A 20,478-nucleotide genomic window follows, 5' to 3' on the forward strand; every position below is an offset into this window, starting at 1 on the left:
AAATACTTGGAGGAAGTACAGTCTCTGGTGATCTTCACATGAGGTTTTCACCCCCATCATCCAGATCTGTTGAATCTCTCCCAAGCAGCACAGTAAAGGTCAGATGCAGGTCAAATTCAAAACCTCCCTCTTCCTCCATCGATGTTTTCTGTTAGTCGTTGGCAAAGATCCTCTTGAGCCAGGAGCAAATGACTCACTAAAGTAATGAAATGCATAAAACATAAGTTTCTGTATATTTCAACAGAAAGACCGGTTTATTTATAGACAGACCCCATCTGGCAACTTGTCATAACATTCACAGGAGTGAAACAAAGCCAATGTTCAAAGCACTTAGCCTCACTTACAAGTGCAGAGGAAGGGTGGGCCCCGAGGCCCCGCGGGCCCCGCCTCCCGTCCTTTCTGTGAACCTACTGCTGCAAAACGCTGCAAGGAGCACAACCGTCCCGATACTGTTCACATTTCCTCCTGACTCACTTTCTTCAGACTACACACACACACACACACACACACACACACACACACACACACACACACACACACACACACACACACACACACACACACACACACACACACACACATATCTTGAGAGCTTGCAGACTGGTGAATGCCATACAGAGGAAGCCGTGCATACATCAGCTGCACTTTGTTCAGAGATGAGACATGATGCAGCTTCAGTCTGAACCTCTCCCAGGCTTTTAGAATCAGACAGGACAAGGAGGAGGAGGAGGAGGAGGAGGAAACTGCTTTCTAGTACGAGGTATTCTACTTCCATATTTTATTAGGAAGCAGTGCTTAAATGTTCAGTCTGGAAATACTGACACAGTGAGCTTTAACTGGGTCAAAACTGCTTAATTTGAAATCGTAGCTAACTGATTTAAATTGCTACGGCTTTCAAGTCACTGAGTTAGTGAGCTACTTAGTGTTTTATATGTAATCCCTGATCTACTATGTGAAAACACTCAAACCTGCTAAGGCCAAGATATTTGAAACATACCCATACCTACATGAAGATCACTTTACTTCCCATAGATAGTGCTATTTAACCTGTAAAACATTTGTATAATGTTCTTTGTGACTCTAGAGTCAAGTCTGAGAAAATAGTTTGAGGGCCTGGGTGAACACATTTATAACAGAAAGCTTTAGATAAAATTTTGAACGCCGTACATAGGCCTTCTCTACTGACCCCCGCATCCACGGCTCTTCATTCTGTTATCTTTGTGGGCCCTCTGTACATGCAGGTCCCTGAATACTCAGTCCCCTTTTCCCTCCCAGTCCAACGCCCCTGCTTTGTGTAGTAAGTAAACATATTACCACATGTACCAGGAGCATCATAACAATAGGGACCAATGACCACATATTTCTCTTCCAAATGGAAACGGTTCTGTACTCAACATTTAAAGGGCCAGTTTGTAGGATTCAGTGGTATCTAGAACCCTCCACAAAACTTGTGAAACAAACGAATGGGCCTATTTAGAGCCAGTGTTTGGTTTGTCCACTCTGGGCTACTGTAGAAACATGGCGGACTCTGTAGAAGAGGACCTGCTCCCTCTGTAGATAAAAGCAGCTCATTCTAAGGTAACAAAAACACAATGATTCTTATATTCAGGTGATTATATACTAATGAAAACATACCTATGAATATTATATTCCATTTCTGACAATAGATCCTCCTGAATGTTACACTCTGGACCTTTAAAAGGTGTGAAAATATAAAAGTTTTCCGACAGCTTTCCCTCTACCTGCTACTGATTATAAACAATACAATGTCAGAACTGGGACTTCAGGGGATTTCCACACCCTCCACGCGGCACGCAGGCCAAATGGATCACAGCTCCTGAACGATGCTCTGGAGCTGCAATATTAGTTGGACCTGAAGTATGGGTACCAGCACTGCAGCAGGTCTCGCTGCCACTGTTAGCTCCCCCTGCAACGCAATCACACACACCACAGCCCGGTTACAAACTGTGTTCTTTTATTATTCACTGCACAGTTCCACAAAATACTTCCAGCAACAAACTCTGACATGCTGGTGTACCGGTCTGTACTTTGTGCGTGTGCAGCAGCCATCAGAGGTCCGGCACTACTGCATTTGAAAGGAGAGAGTAATTAGTCAACCAGCACCAGCTCTGGGAATCAGCTCACCTGGAGCTGCTCTCAGAAGCCAGCACACCCCTGTCCTCTGCAGCTCGAGCCCAACCAAGAGACTATCATATGTGTAACTCCTTACCACAACCCATCCAACACAGTGGATTATGTCTCTCCATATACAACCACTGGTACTGAGGTTCTGTACTCGGGTCGTGTGGTGACAGTTGAGCCATCTCTACTGTATGAGAACTTTGAAAGCACCATCCATTGAAGAGGACCATGAGATGTGGTTGAATGCCCTATAGTGGACCTTCTTTTTTCAGTTTTTTTTTTTTTACATTTAAGGTTTGTGTCCCCATTACTCTGGGTAATCAAACTACTTTCTGTCGCAGAAAACATCCTCATGAAAACTGTTGACAGTCTGTACTGTGATTTATCAATAGTAATGGGGACACTATTTCTGGAAAGACTGAACTTTTAAAATGTCACTTTTCAATGCTGTGAGCACCACAGTATGGTGCCTCCATTGTACTGGGGGCATCCATTCCAGTACAATGGAGGTGAATCTCAGAGACGCATATCTCAAAAGCTAGACATATAAAACCAAAACTGTCTGCCTGCCTAGATGGACTGAGTGAGAAAATGTCTTTTTTTTATTTAAACTGACCTTTTACCATTTAGATGTAGATTCTATATGGATTTTTGGACATTTCTGTTTGACGGTGCCCTTTTAAATAATACAGGATCTAAAATAAAGCCTGAGATTACTTATACTTAAACTCCCCCTCCTGTCAGAAATCAGTGTTTCTTCTTGTTCCTACAGTGTGCTGTTTGAATGATGTCTGAGCAGAGTTTGACAGACAAGCATGATTTGATCCTGGTGCACATCCACTGAGAATGGACTTTACAGTGAAGTAGGAGACATCTTGTGTCCAGAAGCAAAACTTTAGAAATGAACGACGTTTGCATATTCACAGATTCTGGAGGTTTTAATGAAGTAGAACGAGGAGATGACTTTTTCTTCAGGAATTATACTTTTTCAACAGAATGCAAAAAGAACAGAACATAAAACACAGAATTAAAGACAACACATTTAAAAACTACTCACGAGTACAAGTTTGTTAACCAAGATTTGGTCGCTCTCTTAAAGGTTATAAAGTTAGGAGCAAATTTCAAGCGATTAGGAAGGAATTATACTTTTTTTCTATGTGTCATATCAGACACACATTACTGTTCCAAGTATATATGTCAGAATACAGGTCTGCAGGGGATCTTTAACTTATAACTATAACTAAAAACAAAGCTTTATGGCTAAACTATTTCAACAAATGTGACCTTGGCTGTAGCTTCCTACTCTACTCACAGTCTGTCAGCTACATCAAAGATGACCTTTTGTAAGAAAAGATGTAAAGTAGAGAAAATCCCAGACTTCAGACAGTTTGGACAGTTTTTTTTTTTCTTCCCCTCCTGACCTGTGCTTCACCTCGGGCATCAGAAGCATCTTGACACTTGAGTCATGTTTAGCCAGCGACTCGCACCTGAAGAACACAGATTGTCTTTACACTGAAATGATTTCGGGAATCTCAGCGCCGCTCTGTCCTCTGTGTCATACTCCCTGTGGGAGAACAGACAGGTGCTTGTGAGAGGGGGCCGTGGACTGCATAAACAGTTGTTCATTAGTTTGGACAGCAGAGGTCATTGTAACTCTTACACACACACACACACACACACACACACACACACTTCCCATCAGCACATAGCAATAGAATCATATTTACATATAGATAAGATTCCTAATGAAGGAGGCAGGCTGGAGCACGTCCAGAGTCTGACAGCATGATGTTTAGATCTGTTTAGTGTTTCTGGACGCTGACAGCTAAGAAAGCTAAGTGTCAGGCCATACTGACTCTTTAGTAAGTGGTGTGTATCTTGACCTTTACCCACTGTGCACTTCCCCGCCTGTTGTGCTACTTAGCGTGTACCTGTGCTTTTATCTCTGGAGAACAAAGATTCAGCACTGAGACTGAAAATATATTCTGAAATAACAGAGAGCACATGCTTCTTTTTTTTTTTTTAACTACATCTGAATGTAAAGTATTAGTAAAAGTTGATCTTTTAGTTATACATTCAAATAGAAGCAGAGAGGTGTTGAAAGTACTCGAGTACTGTTCTTCGCGCTGCGAGCTGGTGACCAAAACAAGGATAAAAGGAGATTGAATTTTGGACTGACATTGGACATGTGGACACAAACCAGACTCCAGATAAATGTGTCGCCGTGTCTGCTGGATGTGTAAAAAAGGGGGGTTGGACCATGTCATTATTTGCAAGTCACAAGTGAAGTTCCAATTCCTAAACAAGTCATAATGCGCTCGTCACCAAATGTAATGCCATAATAACAACAGAATGAACAGTATGAAATGATCTTCATGGTTCTCTCAACTTGCTGTGAATGAATAGCGTTAATGTTAGATGTTATTTATTATTCATGGTTTATTTGATAGGGGCAGATAACAGTCAACATAGACAGACAGTAATCCAATGCAAGTATCATAGCGTTTATAGCGGATGCTGATTTGCAACAGCCGTCCATAGAGGGGCTTTTATGAAAACAAAAGGTTAAAACAGGAAGGTAAAAAAAGAGTAAACAGAATGCAAAAAGAACAGAACATAAAACACAGAGTTAAAGACAACACATTTAAAAACTACTCACGAGTACAAGTTTGTTAACCAAGATTTGGACGCTCTCTTAAAGGTTATGAAATTAGGAACAAATTTCAAGCGATTAGGCAGCGAGTTCCAGGACTTTGCTCCTCTGACAGAAAAAGGTGTCAGACCAAAAGATGTTTTACAGAAAGGAACTGCTGCTCTGGTGGACCCGCTGCGGCGCTGCAGGCTCATGATGTATTTGCAGAGAGGCTGAGGGGCCAGTCACTTTAAGCATTTAAAAACAAGCTTTACATAGTAAAAATCCATAAAATCTGCAAAGCTTAAAATCTTGTATTGAGCTAAAATGTGGCAATAATGGCACCTTATTTGCTTTTTGTCCAAGATTTTCAAGGGTTGATTGTAAAGACTTTATTTGGATTTAACTACCTAACACGGAGACAATAGGACATTTACAAACACCAAGGCACAACCAAATGTCGAGCAATCTTAAAACAGGTCAGGTTAGCCTGCATGTTTTAGGAAACAAAGGGAAAATCACTTCTTACTTTTTAATCTTTAGGTTTGGGGAAATCAACGTATCATGCAACTTGACTTGAAAATTCAAGTCAAGTTGCAAGTCTTTTAGATTGTCAGGTTGAGTCTAAAGCCAACAGATTTTTGACTTGAGTCTGGCAAGAGTCCACACCTCTGGTAAACAGGTAAAAGTTTGCTAACACATAAGCCGTATCAGCTTTATAAGGTGATAATACAGTGTCAGTTCTTCCCACTTTCCCCAAGTGGTAAAAATCTACTAAAGCTGCCTTTAGTACAATTTCCAGGTACAGCGATTGTGTTTCTATTTCATGATGCTTTATACTTCTACTCCACTACAGGAACAAATATTGTACTCCTTATGAAGAGTAGAACTGACCTAGCAGGCACAGAGGTCAGGACCAAGGGGCCCATAGCATCTATGTCCAGGATATGATCAGTTTATAGAATTGAATTATTAATTCTGATCCATTAATGTATGAGTAGCATTTAACTGTTACAGCTCATCAAGGCTATTGTAACTATTTTATATATTCCTGAGCAGTAGTAGTTCTAATAGTGTATAATACTTTGTTTTTAATGATTTACTGATGAACCATTCACAGGGACTGTTTCTGAACTTTTCACTTGATACTTTCAAGCTGCAGTGATGTTTTGTGACCACTTGGGGGCAGAAGTCTACAACAAACTAAAAACTCCCACACCCAGCTGCGGTTTGGTGTTGAGCAGGTAGTGTACAGTGGGCTTTCCACACGTTGTACACTAAAACACTGATGCTCTGTGCAGCTGCAGTGCAGACTCTGGTTTTAATTTCCAGTCTGTTTGTCACTAACACCACTTTTATGTCACTTGTCATCAGCTGGCCCATTGTTCATACACAAATACTAATTACTGTGTATTTGGCTAATAATACTTAATGCTTACTTACTTAGCATACTTAATTATGCTAATAATAAGCACTCACAGTACTTGTGAAAGTTATTCAATGCAGGAATACATGTTTGGGTTTATTGCTACTTTTACTTCCACAGCTGTATTAAAGGTTCAATCTGTAAGGCCTGAAAGTCTAGGACGCCTCTTGGTTTTTGTTTTGCTGGTGATTCAGAGTTGGCTATGTACCTTTTGCTAAACAGCAACCACTATCCTCACAAAGGGAGCATTTACATTTATGTACATTTTAAAACGTAGTGCAACAGTAGCACAAAAAGTGATAAAGTCTGAATTTATGTTGATTACATAACAATATCTACCTTTAACATACTAACATTAGCCACCATAAGCTTCTGGTTATATCAGACAAAGTCAGGCAGTAGCAGGAAAACCTCAAGTGTGTACACGAGTAAGACTGTTTAACATTGGTTATGAATGAAACTTTTTTTTTTTTAAGTTGAACACAAAAATGACAGTCTCACTAAGTACAAACACAGGAGGTCTTCCTTTCACTGGTTGTAGTCTCACACAGCCTGTAAATGCAGCAAACTTGAATGATTAGCATTTCGCTTTATTCCATTGTGGTTTTAACCACACATCTGTTTGACAAAAACACATCCATTTACCAAAGCACCCAACATTTCACGCGGCACACTGCCCGTGTGTTACTACTGATCAGACAGTTGTACCCACTGCATGTTTACATGTATGATCAAATGTAAACTGATACGTACCCAAACTGCTTCAAGAACAGCTTTCACACAATCATCTGACTTGGTCATTTTATACACAACTTTGAGTCAATACAGTGGTACAATAATGGAATATATTAGCTTGGGCTATTTGGATAGAAATTCATTAGAAAAACTTAATTTCTTTCTCATTACATTGGAAAAGACACAAGGTGACACCCAGCCTTCAGAAAGGCTTTGATGGACTAGTACACACAGGTAACCATGAGCTTCAAGTTTTATTTTCCTAACAACCACAAAGATTAGCACTGCTTTCTCCCATACATCTTTAATGGATGCTGGTTTTACACAGGCACATTGATTTTTCAAAATCCCTTTGAAAGGCCAGACTTCAAAGCTTCTCTTTAAAACAGGCAACTTACAGCCAACCAAGAGTTAAGGTCCAGATCACTTGAGCCTGTGTAAATCCAGTCTGAGATGACTCAGCCAGGATGTAGCACTGCCAGGAGTCAGCTAAGCTGATGTCTAGTCTATACTTACGGTGCACCGTGGCACAGTTGGACAATTAGGGACTGAATTTGACACTTAAATAGACAACAGGTGATATTTGAAATGTGTGAGGTGAACTTCAGGACAAGGCTAGTACAATGTCTCTCTTTTCTTTCCCAACAGTCCCCACACTCACTGACTACTTATCAAGATCAAAAAAGGATTTATTCAGCGGTGCCGACTGTAAATGTGCTATGTAAATGTGCTATTCGTTTTTCTTTCTAAAAAACGCTTTTCCCTCCGAGACTCTGTCTTTGGTTTCCTGCAGTTTCTCAGAAAGCTTGTCCTTAGTCTCCTCCATTTTCTCAGAGAGACGTTCTTTAGTTTCCTCCATTTTCTCCGAAAATTTCTCCTTCGTCTCCTCCATCTTTTCTGTCAGTTTCTCCTTTGTCTCTTCCATTTTGTCCTGAAAGTATTCTTTAACGGGTGGTGGCGTGGATAAGTAGCCGTGCTTGCGGAGATACTGAACAGATAGTGACGTGCCGCCCAGAGTCACTGTGTATCTAGCGGGGGTGGCAATCTGTAGGAAAACACAGAAAAACACACTGGCTGGTCAGCAGAGGTAAATGAATCCATCACTCTTAAATCACTTCACTAGATATTCTGTGTCTGCACTGACGGAGGAAATGGGACACACACATACAAGTTGTGTGAGAGGTCAAGAAATTTGACAGTGTGAATGTTTTATTCAATGTTTTGATGCTGATCAATGAGCAATACTGTTAAGTCAATAAACACCCAGAGGATCCTGGATGAAATTACCTTGTACATGGCGTACGCAGTCAGAGCGTAGCCACTGGAGGAGTCTCTCAAAAGGCCAACTAGTGACTCTGGGAAACCAATCATCTCCAGGAATGGCACTACATTCACACCTCTGAGGGAAGGAACACATGAAGAGGGACATTTTAACATTTGTTGTGTTTCCATAAACGTATATTGATGCATATTTTGAATTATCAAAGACATAATAAATCAAACAAATGTCAACTGGACTACAATGGGGATCAACTGCAGTGCCGTAAACTTAGAACACAAGACTCACTTCATAGCAGCATAATAGAAGGTTCCAAACCAAATGGAGGACGTCACCAGATGTAGAGGGATCATAACCTTCCCATACTGTTTGAAGGTCCTCTTAAACCTCTGGACCAGACCGATGGACTTGTCCTGCAGGGGGTCCACTTCTATAGCATCAGGCCCAGCTTCCCCTTTCTGGACCTCCTGAGTTTTAGGTGCGGAGCTGGACTGCGGCTCCTCCTGCGGCTGGTGTTTTGGCTGATGTGCTACCTTGCTGGAGGCTGAGGTCGACAGCCAGCGCCGGCCTGTGGGTGGTGGCAGCGACAGGCGGAGGACACAGCAACAAAATACTACTGGTGGCTCAGGGATGGTGACGCCCACCAGCAACGGGCGCACTGCTGCCACCCGCCGCAGTGTGCTGTGACTAAGGATGCGCTGCATTATCATCTTCTTCTCCTTTCTCTCCTCCGGTCTGCTGCTGTGACCTGTAACCACAGACTAGGAAGAGAGCAAAAAAAATAAAAATAGACACTGATTAATGATTATATTCTTGTTTAGTGTGGCAACTAGCCATTGTGAAATATGTAATTTATCATCATCATCAATACGGACATTCACGAAACAATTTTGGGGCATTTTTGCATAAAACATGACCTGAATGATTAGCCGATTATCTAATAGTTGCCAATTGATTTTCTGTGGCTACACTAATCAATTAATTGACTAATCGTTAAAGCTTTATTATTGCTTTTGATTTACTCTGACTGATTAAGGTGAGAAACTAGACCAAATGGGCGTTTTTGGAAAACCAAAACAAAGACTAACTCTTTACATGAGGAGCCCAAATGTGCCACAATATCCTGTCCATAGCACCCAAATATATATTGAGATGTATCTTTCCTACATAACTTGGATACATTTCAGATGATCCATTTCTCTTGTTAGACAATGAACATTAAATCCTCTAGATGAGGATTACATTACATCACTACATTTGAAATACTGCAGTCTCTTGTGTTTGTCTAAATCACAGTGTTAGGTGGGTGACACACTGAATGTGCTGACATGCACACACTCCAAGTTCAAGTTCAAATTGAGGCTGTGAAGACAAACATGGCTTACTGTGACCAGCGTTCATGAACTATTGTCTCCCCCTGCTGTTGACATTATATTCATGTAATGTTTACTGAACGTATTTCAGTGGTTTTTTCCCCCCTTATTCCAAAAGTGACGTTACTTTGCTGACAATGTGGAAGCCAGTACCACCTTAGACCCCCTCCCCTTACAGCCATGTATATGATGCTGCAGATACTAGCGAGCCAGCTGTCATCTTTAACAGTTTCCTGAGCAAACTCACCATGAGCTACATTCCTTCCTGCTTAGTATAATGTTATCTCTGTTGCATTCACTGACCACACAGGTTATATGACAGATTAAAGGTCCTGAACATACCTTGTTATGATTGCACAATCATAAATGCAGCACCTGCAGCGAAAACAAACGAGTGCGTGAGTTTCACGCAGAAAGTTCAAGAATGTTCCTCATTTTTCTCATTAGCAACGTTTTAAAAGACAGCTAGCGTCCACAGGCTGTTACTCAAACACAGGGCAGGTTTAACGTTACTGTTACGTTACAAAACTTCTGGCGAACCCGCTAGCAGCTAGCCAACAACAACTGCAGGGGCAGCGTGAAATCACTAGAATAAGTCAGGAAGTCAGAACACTTACCTTCAAAATAAAAGCCCTCATATGTACTGTAGGAAAAACAGACTGTGGGAATTTGTTACGACTTATTTTAGAAGTTCCAACCGGAAGTCTGACGCTAAATTCCTGAGCGCTTTACGCAGGCACTATTTTAGGCTAGTTGACATTGGGCAGTTTTGTCTGGAGGACAAGGAGCAGGCAGCTTTTAGAGGGGTTGTTAAGCACTGTCCGGCGGGAGGAGAAGTAAAGAGGATTTTATCTTATTAAAAGGGACATTGGGTCTGCTTCAGACACTGACTGGCAGACGGACTAGTTAAGGCCAGACTCCGAACTGCTGCCAACTTCTGACGCCTGACGTTAGCTAGTCGGCTGCTAGTCGGCTGCTAGCTAGCTAGCTGCACCGCTAACCCTCACAGACAAGAAAATAAGTTGTCACTGTCACTGTGTGAGTAAAACGAACTGAAGCAGAGCAGAGAAAGCAGGCCGTACTTACGTTGGAAGTTACGTGCTGAGGTCAGGACACAACGGCACCCGTTAATCCCGAGGGCCATGCGACTGTGCCCGGGCTATGTCTCGTTGAAGGAGCACATTTATCGCTGTAGCAGCACGGACGGACTGCGTGGAGAGCAGCATGTAAACCCAACCGCGCGGAGAGCCAAGGGAAATGTAGTTCTCATTCACCCGGTTGCAAAACGCTCCCAGACGCGCAAGAAATACATTACCCAGCGTGCCTAGCAAAGTAAACTTCTTGGACAGAGTGGTTTGTTTTCACTCTCTGTAGCACTGTGGCTCTGACGACCTTCAAATGTGACTCTACATTGGACAAAGGACTATTTTATTTTAAGTTTTACATTTAAATTGAACTGCCGGTTTTACTCAATTACACAAAAGAGGGGACAGTTATGCTCATAGCCTGTCCTCCATGTAAAAAACGTTCCTAAAACCACACTGCCTTTAATTTGCAGTAACACCATTCATAAGACCAGTGGCGGTTCTATCTTGAATGACACCCTGGGCGAGAACACAAAATTCTGCACAAACTGTTAAGTTTTATTATAACAACATAAGTGAAGCAGAGAATTATATTTCTCGATTGCACAAATCCTTCATCAGAACAACTGGATTTAACTACTGCACTTGGAACAGGAAACAGACTTTTTAAGGTGCACACATCTCCACCTCCAACAAGAAGTTATCAGAACTTAGAGAACCTTGGTGACCACATAATCGTTTTGTATTTCCTATTTTTAGCCATTTCACACAATTCAGAAAAACAAAAATGTGCATGAACTATAGGCCTGTATTTATTATATTCTGAATGAAATGTGCGTTATTTGGAAGAAAGTCGAGGTGTGACTGATTAACAGTGGATCCCCCGTTCCCCCCTTTGTCCGTTCCATTAGTATAGGGAGACCCAGAGGTGAACTGTCCCCCCGCCCCCCCCTTCCCCTTCTCACACAGCTTCTGTTCACGGCACCTTCTCAGCAAGCAGGAGCGCTTGCAGCTGAAGGGGACGTCCATTTGCCAATTCCCAACACAGTGATATGATAGAACAGATAGATAATAGAAAACCGCTCGTCGTGCCGCCCCCATGTGTCATGAACAAAATCTTTCTGCCCGCTTCGCCCATGCCCAAAACCGCTACTGCATAAGACCCCCATACATAAGCAAACGGGGCACTTGGCGCATACCACCATGAGCCCTCATAATGTGCAGTGCATGAGCTCCATCAGCAGAGGGCGGTCTGCTCACATTCTTCGAGCTAGATCTTATTTTTCTGCCCAATGCCCACACACAGTGATAGAAAAATAGTATTTTCTTGTTTTTTTTTAAAGTTGCTAACCACAAAGTATGTCTCTATTTTAAATATACGACTGACAATACATTTTCCAGTTAGGTCAATGTTACATTTCAGTCTAAAAATCTATTTTTAATAATAACTATGAGTATGTTTATGCCGGGGTTCCAGCTTTGTTGTAAATTACAACCTGTGATAAGTGTGGGGCTGAAGCATCTCTGAAGCTGATTAGGATTCAGGATCATGACCATTAATACTCAGAACAGCACACGCTTGTTGACAGGGGTTAGAGTCACCCAGTTGAAGCCTTCCTGACTCTCTGCGCAGTCATTTTCGTTCTGTGTTTCTGCTTATTTGTACGAGTAGTAATCTGTGATTGAGCCTCGAGCACACCTGGGATTCAGCACCAGCACTGCTCACCCTTGATCTATTGACAGGCTAACCAGGGGACAGTCAGATCAATTCTGTGTTACAGATGTCTGCTGCGTGGGCTGGCAGGAGGATGAGTCATCCCATAAACACCAGGGACTCCTGGGGCAGTAATGAAAGAGTTTCTGAAATCCTTTGTTAAACACTAAACAGAGTCTACAAAGTATTTCTCTCTTTGTCTGACACATTTAAAGCTGAACCCAAACCTCATAGTTTGGGTTCGCTCTCACTGCAATCATCAGTGTCATTTCCAGCTGCAGCAGCAGCAGCTACCTGCCCAATGCCAAACAGACAGACGGACAGACAAGTTAGTGATAGCTGCTGAGCATAGCGGAGCATTCAGCAGCTAAAGAGACAGATCATTTTCTTAGTTAGTGGAGATCGAAGCAAAAACTAAAACTGGAGACAGAAACATGTCTCCAAATAAATACTAATGTAGTTACATGTCTAAGCGTCTGCTAACAAGTTTACCATATCAACATTATAAGGTGATAATATATTGTAGTGTTGCTGCCTGCAGGTTTAAAGGACTCAACCAAGCGTGTAGAGGAAACTGCGATCATTGCAAAACCTGCAAATTGCCCTATTTAGAGTCAGTGTTTGGTCTGTCCATTCTGGGCTACTGTAGAAACATGACTTCAACATTGTGGACTCTGTATAAGAAGACTGGCTTCTACTGTAGATAAAAACAGCTCATTCTAAGGCAGGGGTAGGAGCTGGGCGGGTCTTTAGCTCCTCTCCAGTGACTTTGACCTAAAAATATATGGAAGGGATTAATGGTCATTTTCATTTATCATTGATGTTGGCCTAGAGTGATTCTTTTTTCTTTTTCTTTTTTTTTTTTTACATTTCATCAACTAAACTGTGTTATACGTTATGTCCTCGCCTGGAGCCTTTTCCTTTATATTTTGTCAGACCTTAATAGCTGTGGCTACTAGTCTTGGGTCTCTCTAGCTTGGGTTTGACTCCGACCTGTGGCCCTTTGCTGTGTGTGACGCCCCCCAGCCCCCCAAAATTATGTATACATATATTAAAAGAAAACAGAGAATTTATTAGTGTGTGGAGAGGTTATTTTGCTTTCACCTCCAATGCTGCTGGCTTAGCCATATGCTTCATCTGCAGTGAGAAATTAGCATTATATGGCTCAAACATGATTTGCGGCTCCAGACAGACTTTCTTTTCTTTTCTGGCCAAAAATAGTTGCTGACCCCTGTTCTAAGGTAACAAAAACACAGCAATCTTTATTTTCAGGAGATTGTACAAGAATGAAAATATACCTATGAATATCATATTGCATTTCTGCCTATAGATCCTCCTAAATCTTATATACTGGACCTTTAAGCCATTGAAGAGGCCGTAGGGATTTTTTACATGGAACAAGCATGTGTCATTGCTATTAAAATGAGCAGACAAATTCTTTCTGTTCATCTTCATACACACATATAACAAATATATACTGTATATTGTCACGAGGAGTACAAATCATGTATTGTGCATTAGCCTGCAAGCAGAAAGTAGCCTAGTACAATGTGCAACAATTACACAATTAGAGCAGCAAACTTAAGACAGCCTTGTCACAGCCATATACTGTGCATTCCCAGGAAGACCTTCAGAACCACAAAGCCTGTTTTATTTTGTAACGAACTGGAAAATCCTTGGCAGGCGTATTAGATGTGAAACACAAAAGCCATTCTATAAAGCTCCTATAAAATCCAAGCACCTCGTGATATAACGATGACTGCCTTTTTCTGTTTTATGGACGCCATACGTATACATTTTATTGACTTTAGACAGTATTCAGACCCCATTCACTTTTTGAGCACTTCATTGTGCTGTGGATTTAACTTTAAATGGATACAATTGCCAATGAGTCTACACTCAGTAACCCATGATTCTTTGCACAATTATTATAAATCATAAAGTAATGAAATCTCTCATTTACTGAAGTATTCAGACCCCTTGCTATGGAACTCTTAACTGTGGTCAGGTGCATCCTGTTTATCATTTATCTGTGAGATGTCTAGAACTTGATTGGAGTCCACATGTGGCAAATTATAGCGATTGGACATTGTTAAGAAAGGCACAAATCCACCACAAGTAAATTGAACAACTGAAAACTTAAATATTAACAGAAGTAGACAAAAAATGGAATAAGATGTACTCCAATGATAGAATCCATAAAAATATTATATTACTTAATTCTAGCCCAGATCTTGCAGTAAAGATGCACTGTCTCCTTATTCACAATCCTAATGGCCTTTCCTCTACCATACCCTATCACTTATTTTGGAAGGAAACATTGCAATAAAGTATTTTCAAAGGGAGAAAAAGAAAGGCACATACCTGTGTATAAGTTCTCACAATTTACACTGCATGTCAGAATAAAAACCATAAATAAAAACTCCCTGTAGACCCCTGTAATCAAACATTGGAGAGGCATAGATCACAACATGGGTGGTATAAAATATTTTTAAAGCTTTAAGTGTTCCCAGGGGCTCAGTGGCCTCCATAACTGTTAAATAAAAGAAGTTTGGAACCACGGGGCCTAGAGTGGGCTGCCAAGGGCTGTCCATGCACCCCAGTATACCGTTAGGTTAGGAGACTATAATCATAACTCAAAGAATCATGAAGTTGTACTGGCATAGGTCTTAATATAGATGATAGTTTAATATTTCTTTGTTTAGGGAACAGTTCCCAAATATATTGAAACCTAAATAAAAAGAGGATGCATGAGATAAAAAGATAAACAACATTTAAAGTTAAACTGAGGATTAGAGTCCGACTGAGGCCAGTAACCACTGAGGTAACGTTAGGAAAGGTCACAAGCCAATTAGAATTAGACCAATAACAACTAATCATTTAGGTCTCCAAAAGGTTTACGATTAAAGAGGTCTATGAATTACATCAATAACCACTAGTCATTCCTGATTCCAAAGAGGTCAGCCTTACAGTATAAGGATAGTGTTAAAGTTCAGTTAAATAATCTGGGAGACCACTAATGATTTAAAGAAATCTGAAAGGGCTCCAGACTGTTAGGTATGGGTATATATGGTCAATGATGAGACCTAGAAGAGATAATCCAATATGGATTCACTCCACTTAAAATTAAAGGTTGGTGGAGCTACCATTGGCTTGTTAAAATAACTTAATAATATTAAAGAATATAGCCCTAAAACAGGTCAAAACACAGGCCAAACAAGAACACATTAAATCTGACAGTTCATTTCTACCACTAAAATTCAGACGAGAGTGGAACCATCAATTATTATCTATTCAAATAGCAAGAACATCAAAGAAATACTACACAATAATATAAATAATATAACGTGCAAACATATAATACACCACTCCTTAAAATGTGGACGTTAGTGTAAACCAAACACTGACTCAAGATAGAGCCTTTTAAGTTTTTTTGTGAGTTTCACAGTGGTTTCTCCTACACATCTCACAGCATGTTCTCATTCCCAGATTGTCAAATACAGACTTGAGCGGTGTTCAGTTAGTTACACCACTAGATGCCACTAAATCCTACACACTGGTCCTTTAAAGTCAAAGACCTTAGAAATCCTCAAATAAAGAATAAGAATAAGTGAGGTGAGGGAAAGAAGCCCTCCTAATGAAAAGCATGTTAATTTCTACATAAAAATACTAAAGTAGTGGATTAGATTTAACCCTTTGGCAGGTTTTGACATCAAAGAGGGGTGCCAATCAGAGTCACGTCTGACAAATACAATTTATAAAATAGAACAAAAATAATTCAGTCAAACCCTACAAAACCATAAGCCACTAGCAATTTACAATGAAATGAGCAATACCGGAAGCAAACACTGCAAAACAAATAGTCCACACTCAAATCAACTTTCAACAGGTGTATTTCCACAAGCAAACAAAGCTGTGTGTGTGTGTGTGTGTGTGTGTGTGTGTGTGTGTGTGTGTGTGTGTGTGTGTGTGTGTGTGTGTGTGTGTGTGTGTGTGTGGCATTAAAGGACTGCAAATACCCCACACCAACAAACCCACTCTGGGTATAATAGATTTAAAAACTTTTCATTAAGTCCCATTGTTTGCAGAGTGCCTATCCATGTTCTCTCTTTACTTTGACAATGAGTTATCGTCCATTTCATGTCACTCTCTAACATAAATACGACAGTCTATTCCATGTTCTTTAAAATGACTGTACAAAGCTGTAGGTTTATCATCTTTATGTAGATGGTACATGTGTTGAAACATTCTAGTCTGTAGGGTATTGCAGGTTTCTTCTTTATACATTTTATAAAGAGGTGCTGAATAGCACAGCCCAATGTTTGTAGTGTATAATGAAAATGATTGCAAGATACGAGTTCCTTGTCAGAATATTGATTCTGTAAATACACCCACCTCACAAATCACTGATTTTCAAGTACAGACTTTTTGTCTGGTTTGACAGCGGTGTGGACTATATCCTTGAGACTTTTATTCCTTCTACACACTGTAATCATTTTACATTCTCCCAGAACTGGAATCTTATTCTGAGCCCCTTGAAAGGTTTTTAAAGCAGAATTCAGAAACCACAGGCATTGTTTTCTGTCTGCCTTTGTACTCCGCCAAAGCCTGAAACATTAAATTTACCTCTCTTTTTATCTCTCTAAGGAATCAAGCTCATTATCCTCTGGCATTGAGAGCAGAAAAGAGTGTACAGGGGATCATTTCTATATTCATGTAAGTACATGTATGAAAATGGAATTTAATCAAGGTACAGTATGGTAGGGATGATAGCATGTTTTATGCAATTTCAATTAAATTCAATTCAATTTTATTTGTATAACGCCAAAACAAAAGTTATCTCAGGACACTTTTCAAATAGAGCATGTCTAGACCGAACTCCTTATAACATTATTTACAGAGACCCAACAGTACCACCATGAGCAAGCACTTGGCAACGGGGACAAGGAAAAACTGCCTTTTAAGAGGCAGAAACCTAGGACAGATCCTTCGGCTCTAGGTGGGTGGTCGTCTGTCTCGACCAGTTGGGGTGAGAGAGAGAGAGAGAGAGAGAGACAGACAGACAGACAGACAGACAGACAGGTACACAGCAACAATAGTAGCAACAACAACACTAATAGTAGTGACTGATGATGATGAACATGAAGAAGACGATGACGACGACGATGACAACAACGATGGGGGACAATGAGCAGTGACAATAGTAATAATAGTAACTGTAGTAATAATAATATTAATAATAATAATAACAATAATAATAATAACAATAATATCAGTGATATTAGCAATGGCAGTCAAGCAGGACCATGGCAGGAGGCTCCACCAGGATCCATGAGAACCTGCGAGACGAGAAAGCACAAGATGTGAAGAAGTGAAGTTAGTAACATGAGAAGTGAAGTTAATAACTGCAATAAGACGTGCCTATCTGTATCCTTACAGTCAGGACAAGAGGCATCTGGATACTTTGGGAAAGCTTGTATTACCGCCTGGAACTGAAACCAGCCATGATTCAGGTGCTTTTTGAACCTTAGGAAAACAATCTTGCACAAGGCGAGTCAGGAGCTGATAAATGCGCCTGCTGTAATATATATATCTCAAGTGAGCAAGGTAGAGGAATGTTTAATTTCTAATCATTAATTTGTCTATGAACCTCCCACAAATAATTAGCTATATCCTGAATATCTGATTGCCTTTGTCACTCTTAAAAATATCAGGACTGGCGGCCCCTACCCTATAGGGTGCCCTTCCAGTGGACAAAACACCATAAAGTTCTCTCTAGTGTTCCAGAGGAGAAAATGTGATGAATGTCCTCCAGGGTGCCCTTCTAGTGGATAAAACTTGATAAACGGTCACTCTAAGAGGGCTTTGGAAGTCCTCTACAGAGATGGAAGAACATGCCAGAAGAACAAGCATCTCAGCAGCACTGCATCAGTCTTTATGGTACAGCGGCTTGATAGTGTTTGCCTATATCCCTACGCACATACAACAAACTGTAAATGACCAGAATTGTGCAGGGAATTTTCAGGGAGCAAAATGTACTCTGCAAATGCTCCCCATTCTCATGCCATTTTAAGTGGACTAGAGCTGTTTTCTGATATAATCACAAGCAGAAAAAATCTATATGTGTTGTGCTGTAGTGCTGAATCTTGCAACTGGAGAGTTGCCATGGCGAATCCTTTAGACCAAATGGGGTGGAAGTGATAGATGGGATGAGGTAGGGTTGAGGTGCAGAGTTGGCAGTAATAGAAGAAATCAGCGATTGGACTGCTGGCCAGATGCCCACAGTATGTGTGCAGAAATCTGGAATAAGACATGAAAGACAAATTCTGTCAACCTTTCGATTAAAGCTCTACAGAGAAAACTGTTGATGTGCCATGTTATGCACCTTTATGCTGATTTAGGCTTTGTATTCAAAGTGCTTGTACAGATGCTATATCCAGGCAGACAATGATAATCATTGTTCTGAGAGAGAACATATTTTTCTTTCTTTCTACAATGCCCTCGTCTGCAGCCCACGAGAGGTCACTGAATGGTTTGATGAGTGTGAAATTGATGTCATAATCCTTGTTATGGCCTTCGCAGTCACCATAATGACCCATCTGAACAAGTGTTATATCATTTGGAAAATGGTGTTCATCCCTTTAGTAGTCACTATATAAAGAAGTAACTGACTTCTTTGATCACTTGGGGGCAGCACAAGAAGCTGTAAAGACATATCATCACCTTATAAAGTTGTAATGGCAAATACTTGCCTATTGGCGCATTTAGCCATAGGGATTGGAAATTGATAAGATTTTATTGATACCGATGCCATTATCGATTCTGCTTATTGGTCCGATTCTTTATCAAGTCCCTTACTGATTCCTGCACAATTATCTGTGTGGAAAAAGCCCATGATGTTTCAGCATATTACTGATGTCCTTACTTAAATGATCATTTTACAGACATTACAACGAGCACTGTTTACATTTTTACTTTCTTTACTTTCTTCCTCTCACCTTGTCATGACTCCATCTTAAGTTTCCAGTAGAGAGTTTGATGTCATGGTTTTGCAATGGGCAACTGTCAGGCATCGGAGGCATGCAATTCCGATAGATCGGACAATTTGGTTCTCGATTTCCTTCTCCATCCAGCAGACACAGAGCAGCATTATCATTCATTTGAAATTGTGGTACTATTCTGTTCATCTGATGATAAATTAAGTATTAACTTTTAGCTCTGTTTAATCTTCACATGGCTCTTTAGCCACTAAATATTCACCAGCCAGTCTCTAACTTTATCTTTTTGCTGTTCTGTCTGGTGCAGGACAGTGAGTTATCTGAGCTTTTTGTATTGCAAACAAATGCCTGCTATGGCTGAAAACCACTTGAGAATGATTAAACCAAAACAGTAAAATTTCAGGCCACAAAACCAAAACAATAAACTGAAAGACGCTAAAAAGCCTAAAGGAGAAGTTGGGTGATAATTCTCCTGCAGAAGTTCTACATCCTAAAGGGGAAATGAATCCATTTTACATACAAAAGTCAGTTAAGTAGTCAGTCTGCAAGAACAGTTTATTGTCTTCAGTGGCTCAGGAGGAGTTTTGTCAAGTCTTAATGGCTGGCGTAGAACAGCTGTCAGTTGAGGTAGTTTTGGCATCTGATTAGGATGCCTCCTGGATGGGAGGAGAGCCCAGGGTAGACATAAAGCTCGCTGGAGGGATTATATATACCTATATAATTGACATATCCTGCATATAAAATCCCAATGAATGCCTCGGTATCCTGCAGGAAGAGCTGGAGAACATAGTTGGGTTCACTCTGGGCTACTTTACTTAGCCTGCTGCCACTGTGACCCAGACTCAAATAAGTGGTAGAAAATGGATAGATCGAGAGATGGATATACAGAGAGAGATTGTAGGGGGCCATACATCTAGCATCCATTTGCGGTACCACATCTTCAGCTTTGGGATCAGTAGCCAGTGAAGCACACTCTGACTGTTGGCACTGCTAAGAGCCAGCTCCTTATTTTCAGGAAGGTAATTGCTGGATAAAAGCAAACACATTAGGGCAGTGTTGCTTGTATAAGAAAGGGGAAACAACTTCTGCTACAT

At 40.7% G+C, this 20,478-nt stretch overlaps 1 protein-coding gene across 2 annotated transcripts; it reads right to left on the reverse strand.

The window, feature by feature from the left end:
* Positions 1 to 6,769: 6,769 nt before the first annotated feature.
* fam210ab (family with sequence similarity 210 member Ab) lies at positions 6,770 to 10,837 on the reverse strand. 2 transcript variants are annotated; one of them, XM_051406930.1, is made up of 5 exons: positions 10,674 to 10,835; positions 9,930 to 9,962; positions 8,503 to 8,975; positions 8,223 to 8,334; positions 6,770 to 7,980 (listed from the first exon to the last, which is right to left on the reverse strand). In XM_051406930.1, exons 3-5 carry the CDS (start codon positions 8,922 to 8,924, stop codon positions 7,666 to 7,668), a joined length of 849 nt encoding a protein of 282 aa, XP_051262890.1. In that variant the 5' UTR covers positions 8,925 to 8,975; positions 9,930 to 9,962; positions 10,674 to 10,835; the 3' UTR covers positions 6,770 to 7,665. The 2 variants fall into 2 exon arrangements, with proteins under 2 accessions (XP_051262890.1, XP_051262891.1); XM_051406931.1 differs by lacking the exon at positions 9,930 to 9,962 and having other exon boundaries at positions 10,674 to 10,837.
* Between the last annotated feature and the right edge of the window lie 9,641 nt (positions 10,838 to 20,478).

This window comes from Dicentrarchus labrax, unplaced genomic scaffold (genome assembly GCF_905237075.1).
Source record: "Dicentrarchus labrax unplaced genomic scaffold, dlabrax2021, whole genome shotgun sequence".
NCBI lineage: Eukaryota > Metazoa > Chordata > Actinopteri > Moronidae > Dicentrarchus > Dicentrarchus labrax.

What these genes read in the sequence shown, in the direction of transcription:
- fam210ab (XM_051406931.1), bottom strand. Translation starts at nt 8,924, where the DNA reads ATGATAATGCAGCGCATCCTTAGTCACAGCACACTGCGGCGGGTGGCA. An exon ending in TTCTATTATGCTGCTATGAA is followed by an intron (nt 8,335 to 8,502) that starts GTGAGTCTTGTG and finishes TCCTTCCCTCAG; the next exon opens with AGGTGTGAATGTAGTGCCAT. An exon ending in CTGCGTACGCCATGTACAAG is followed by an intron (nt 7,981 to 8,222) that starts GTAATTTCATCC and finishes GTTTTCCTACAG; the next exon opens with ATTGCCACCCCCGCTAGATA.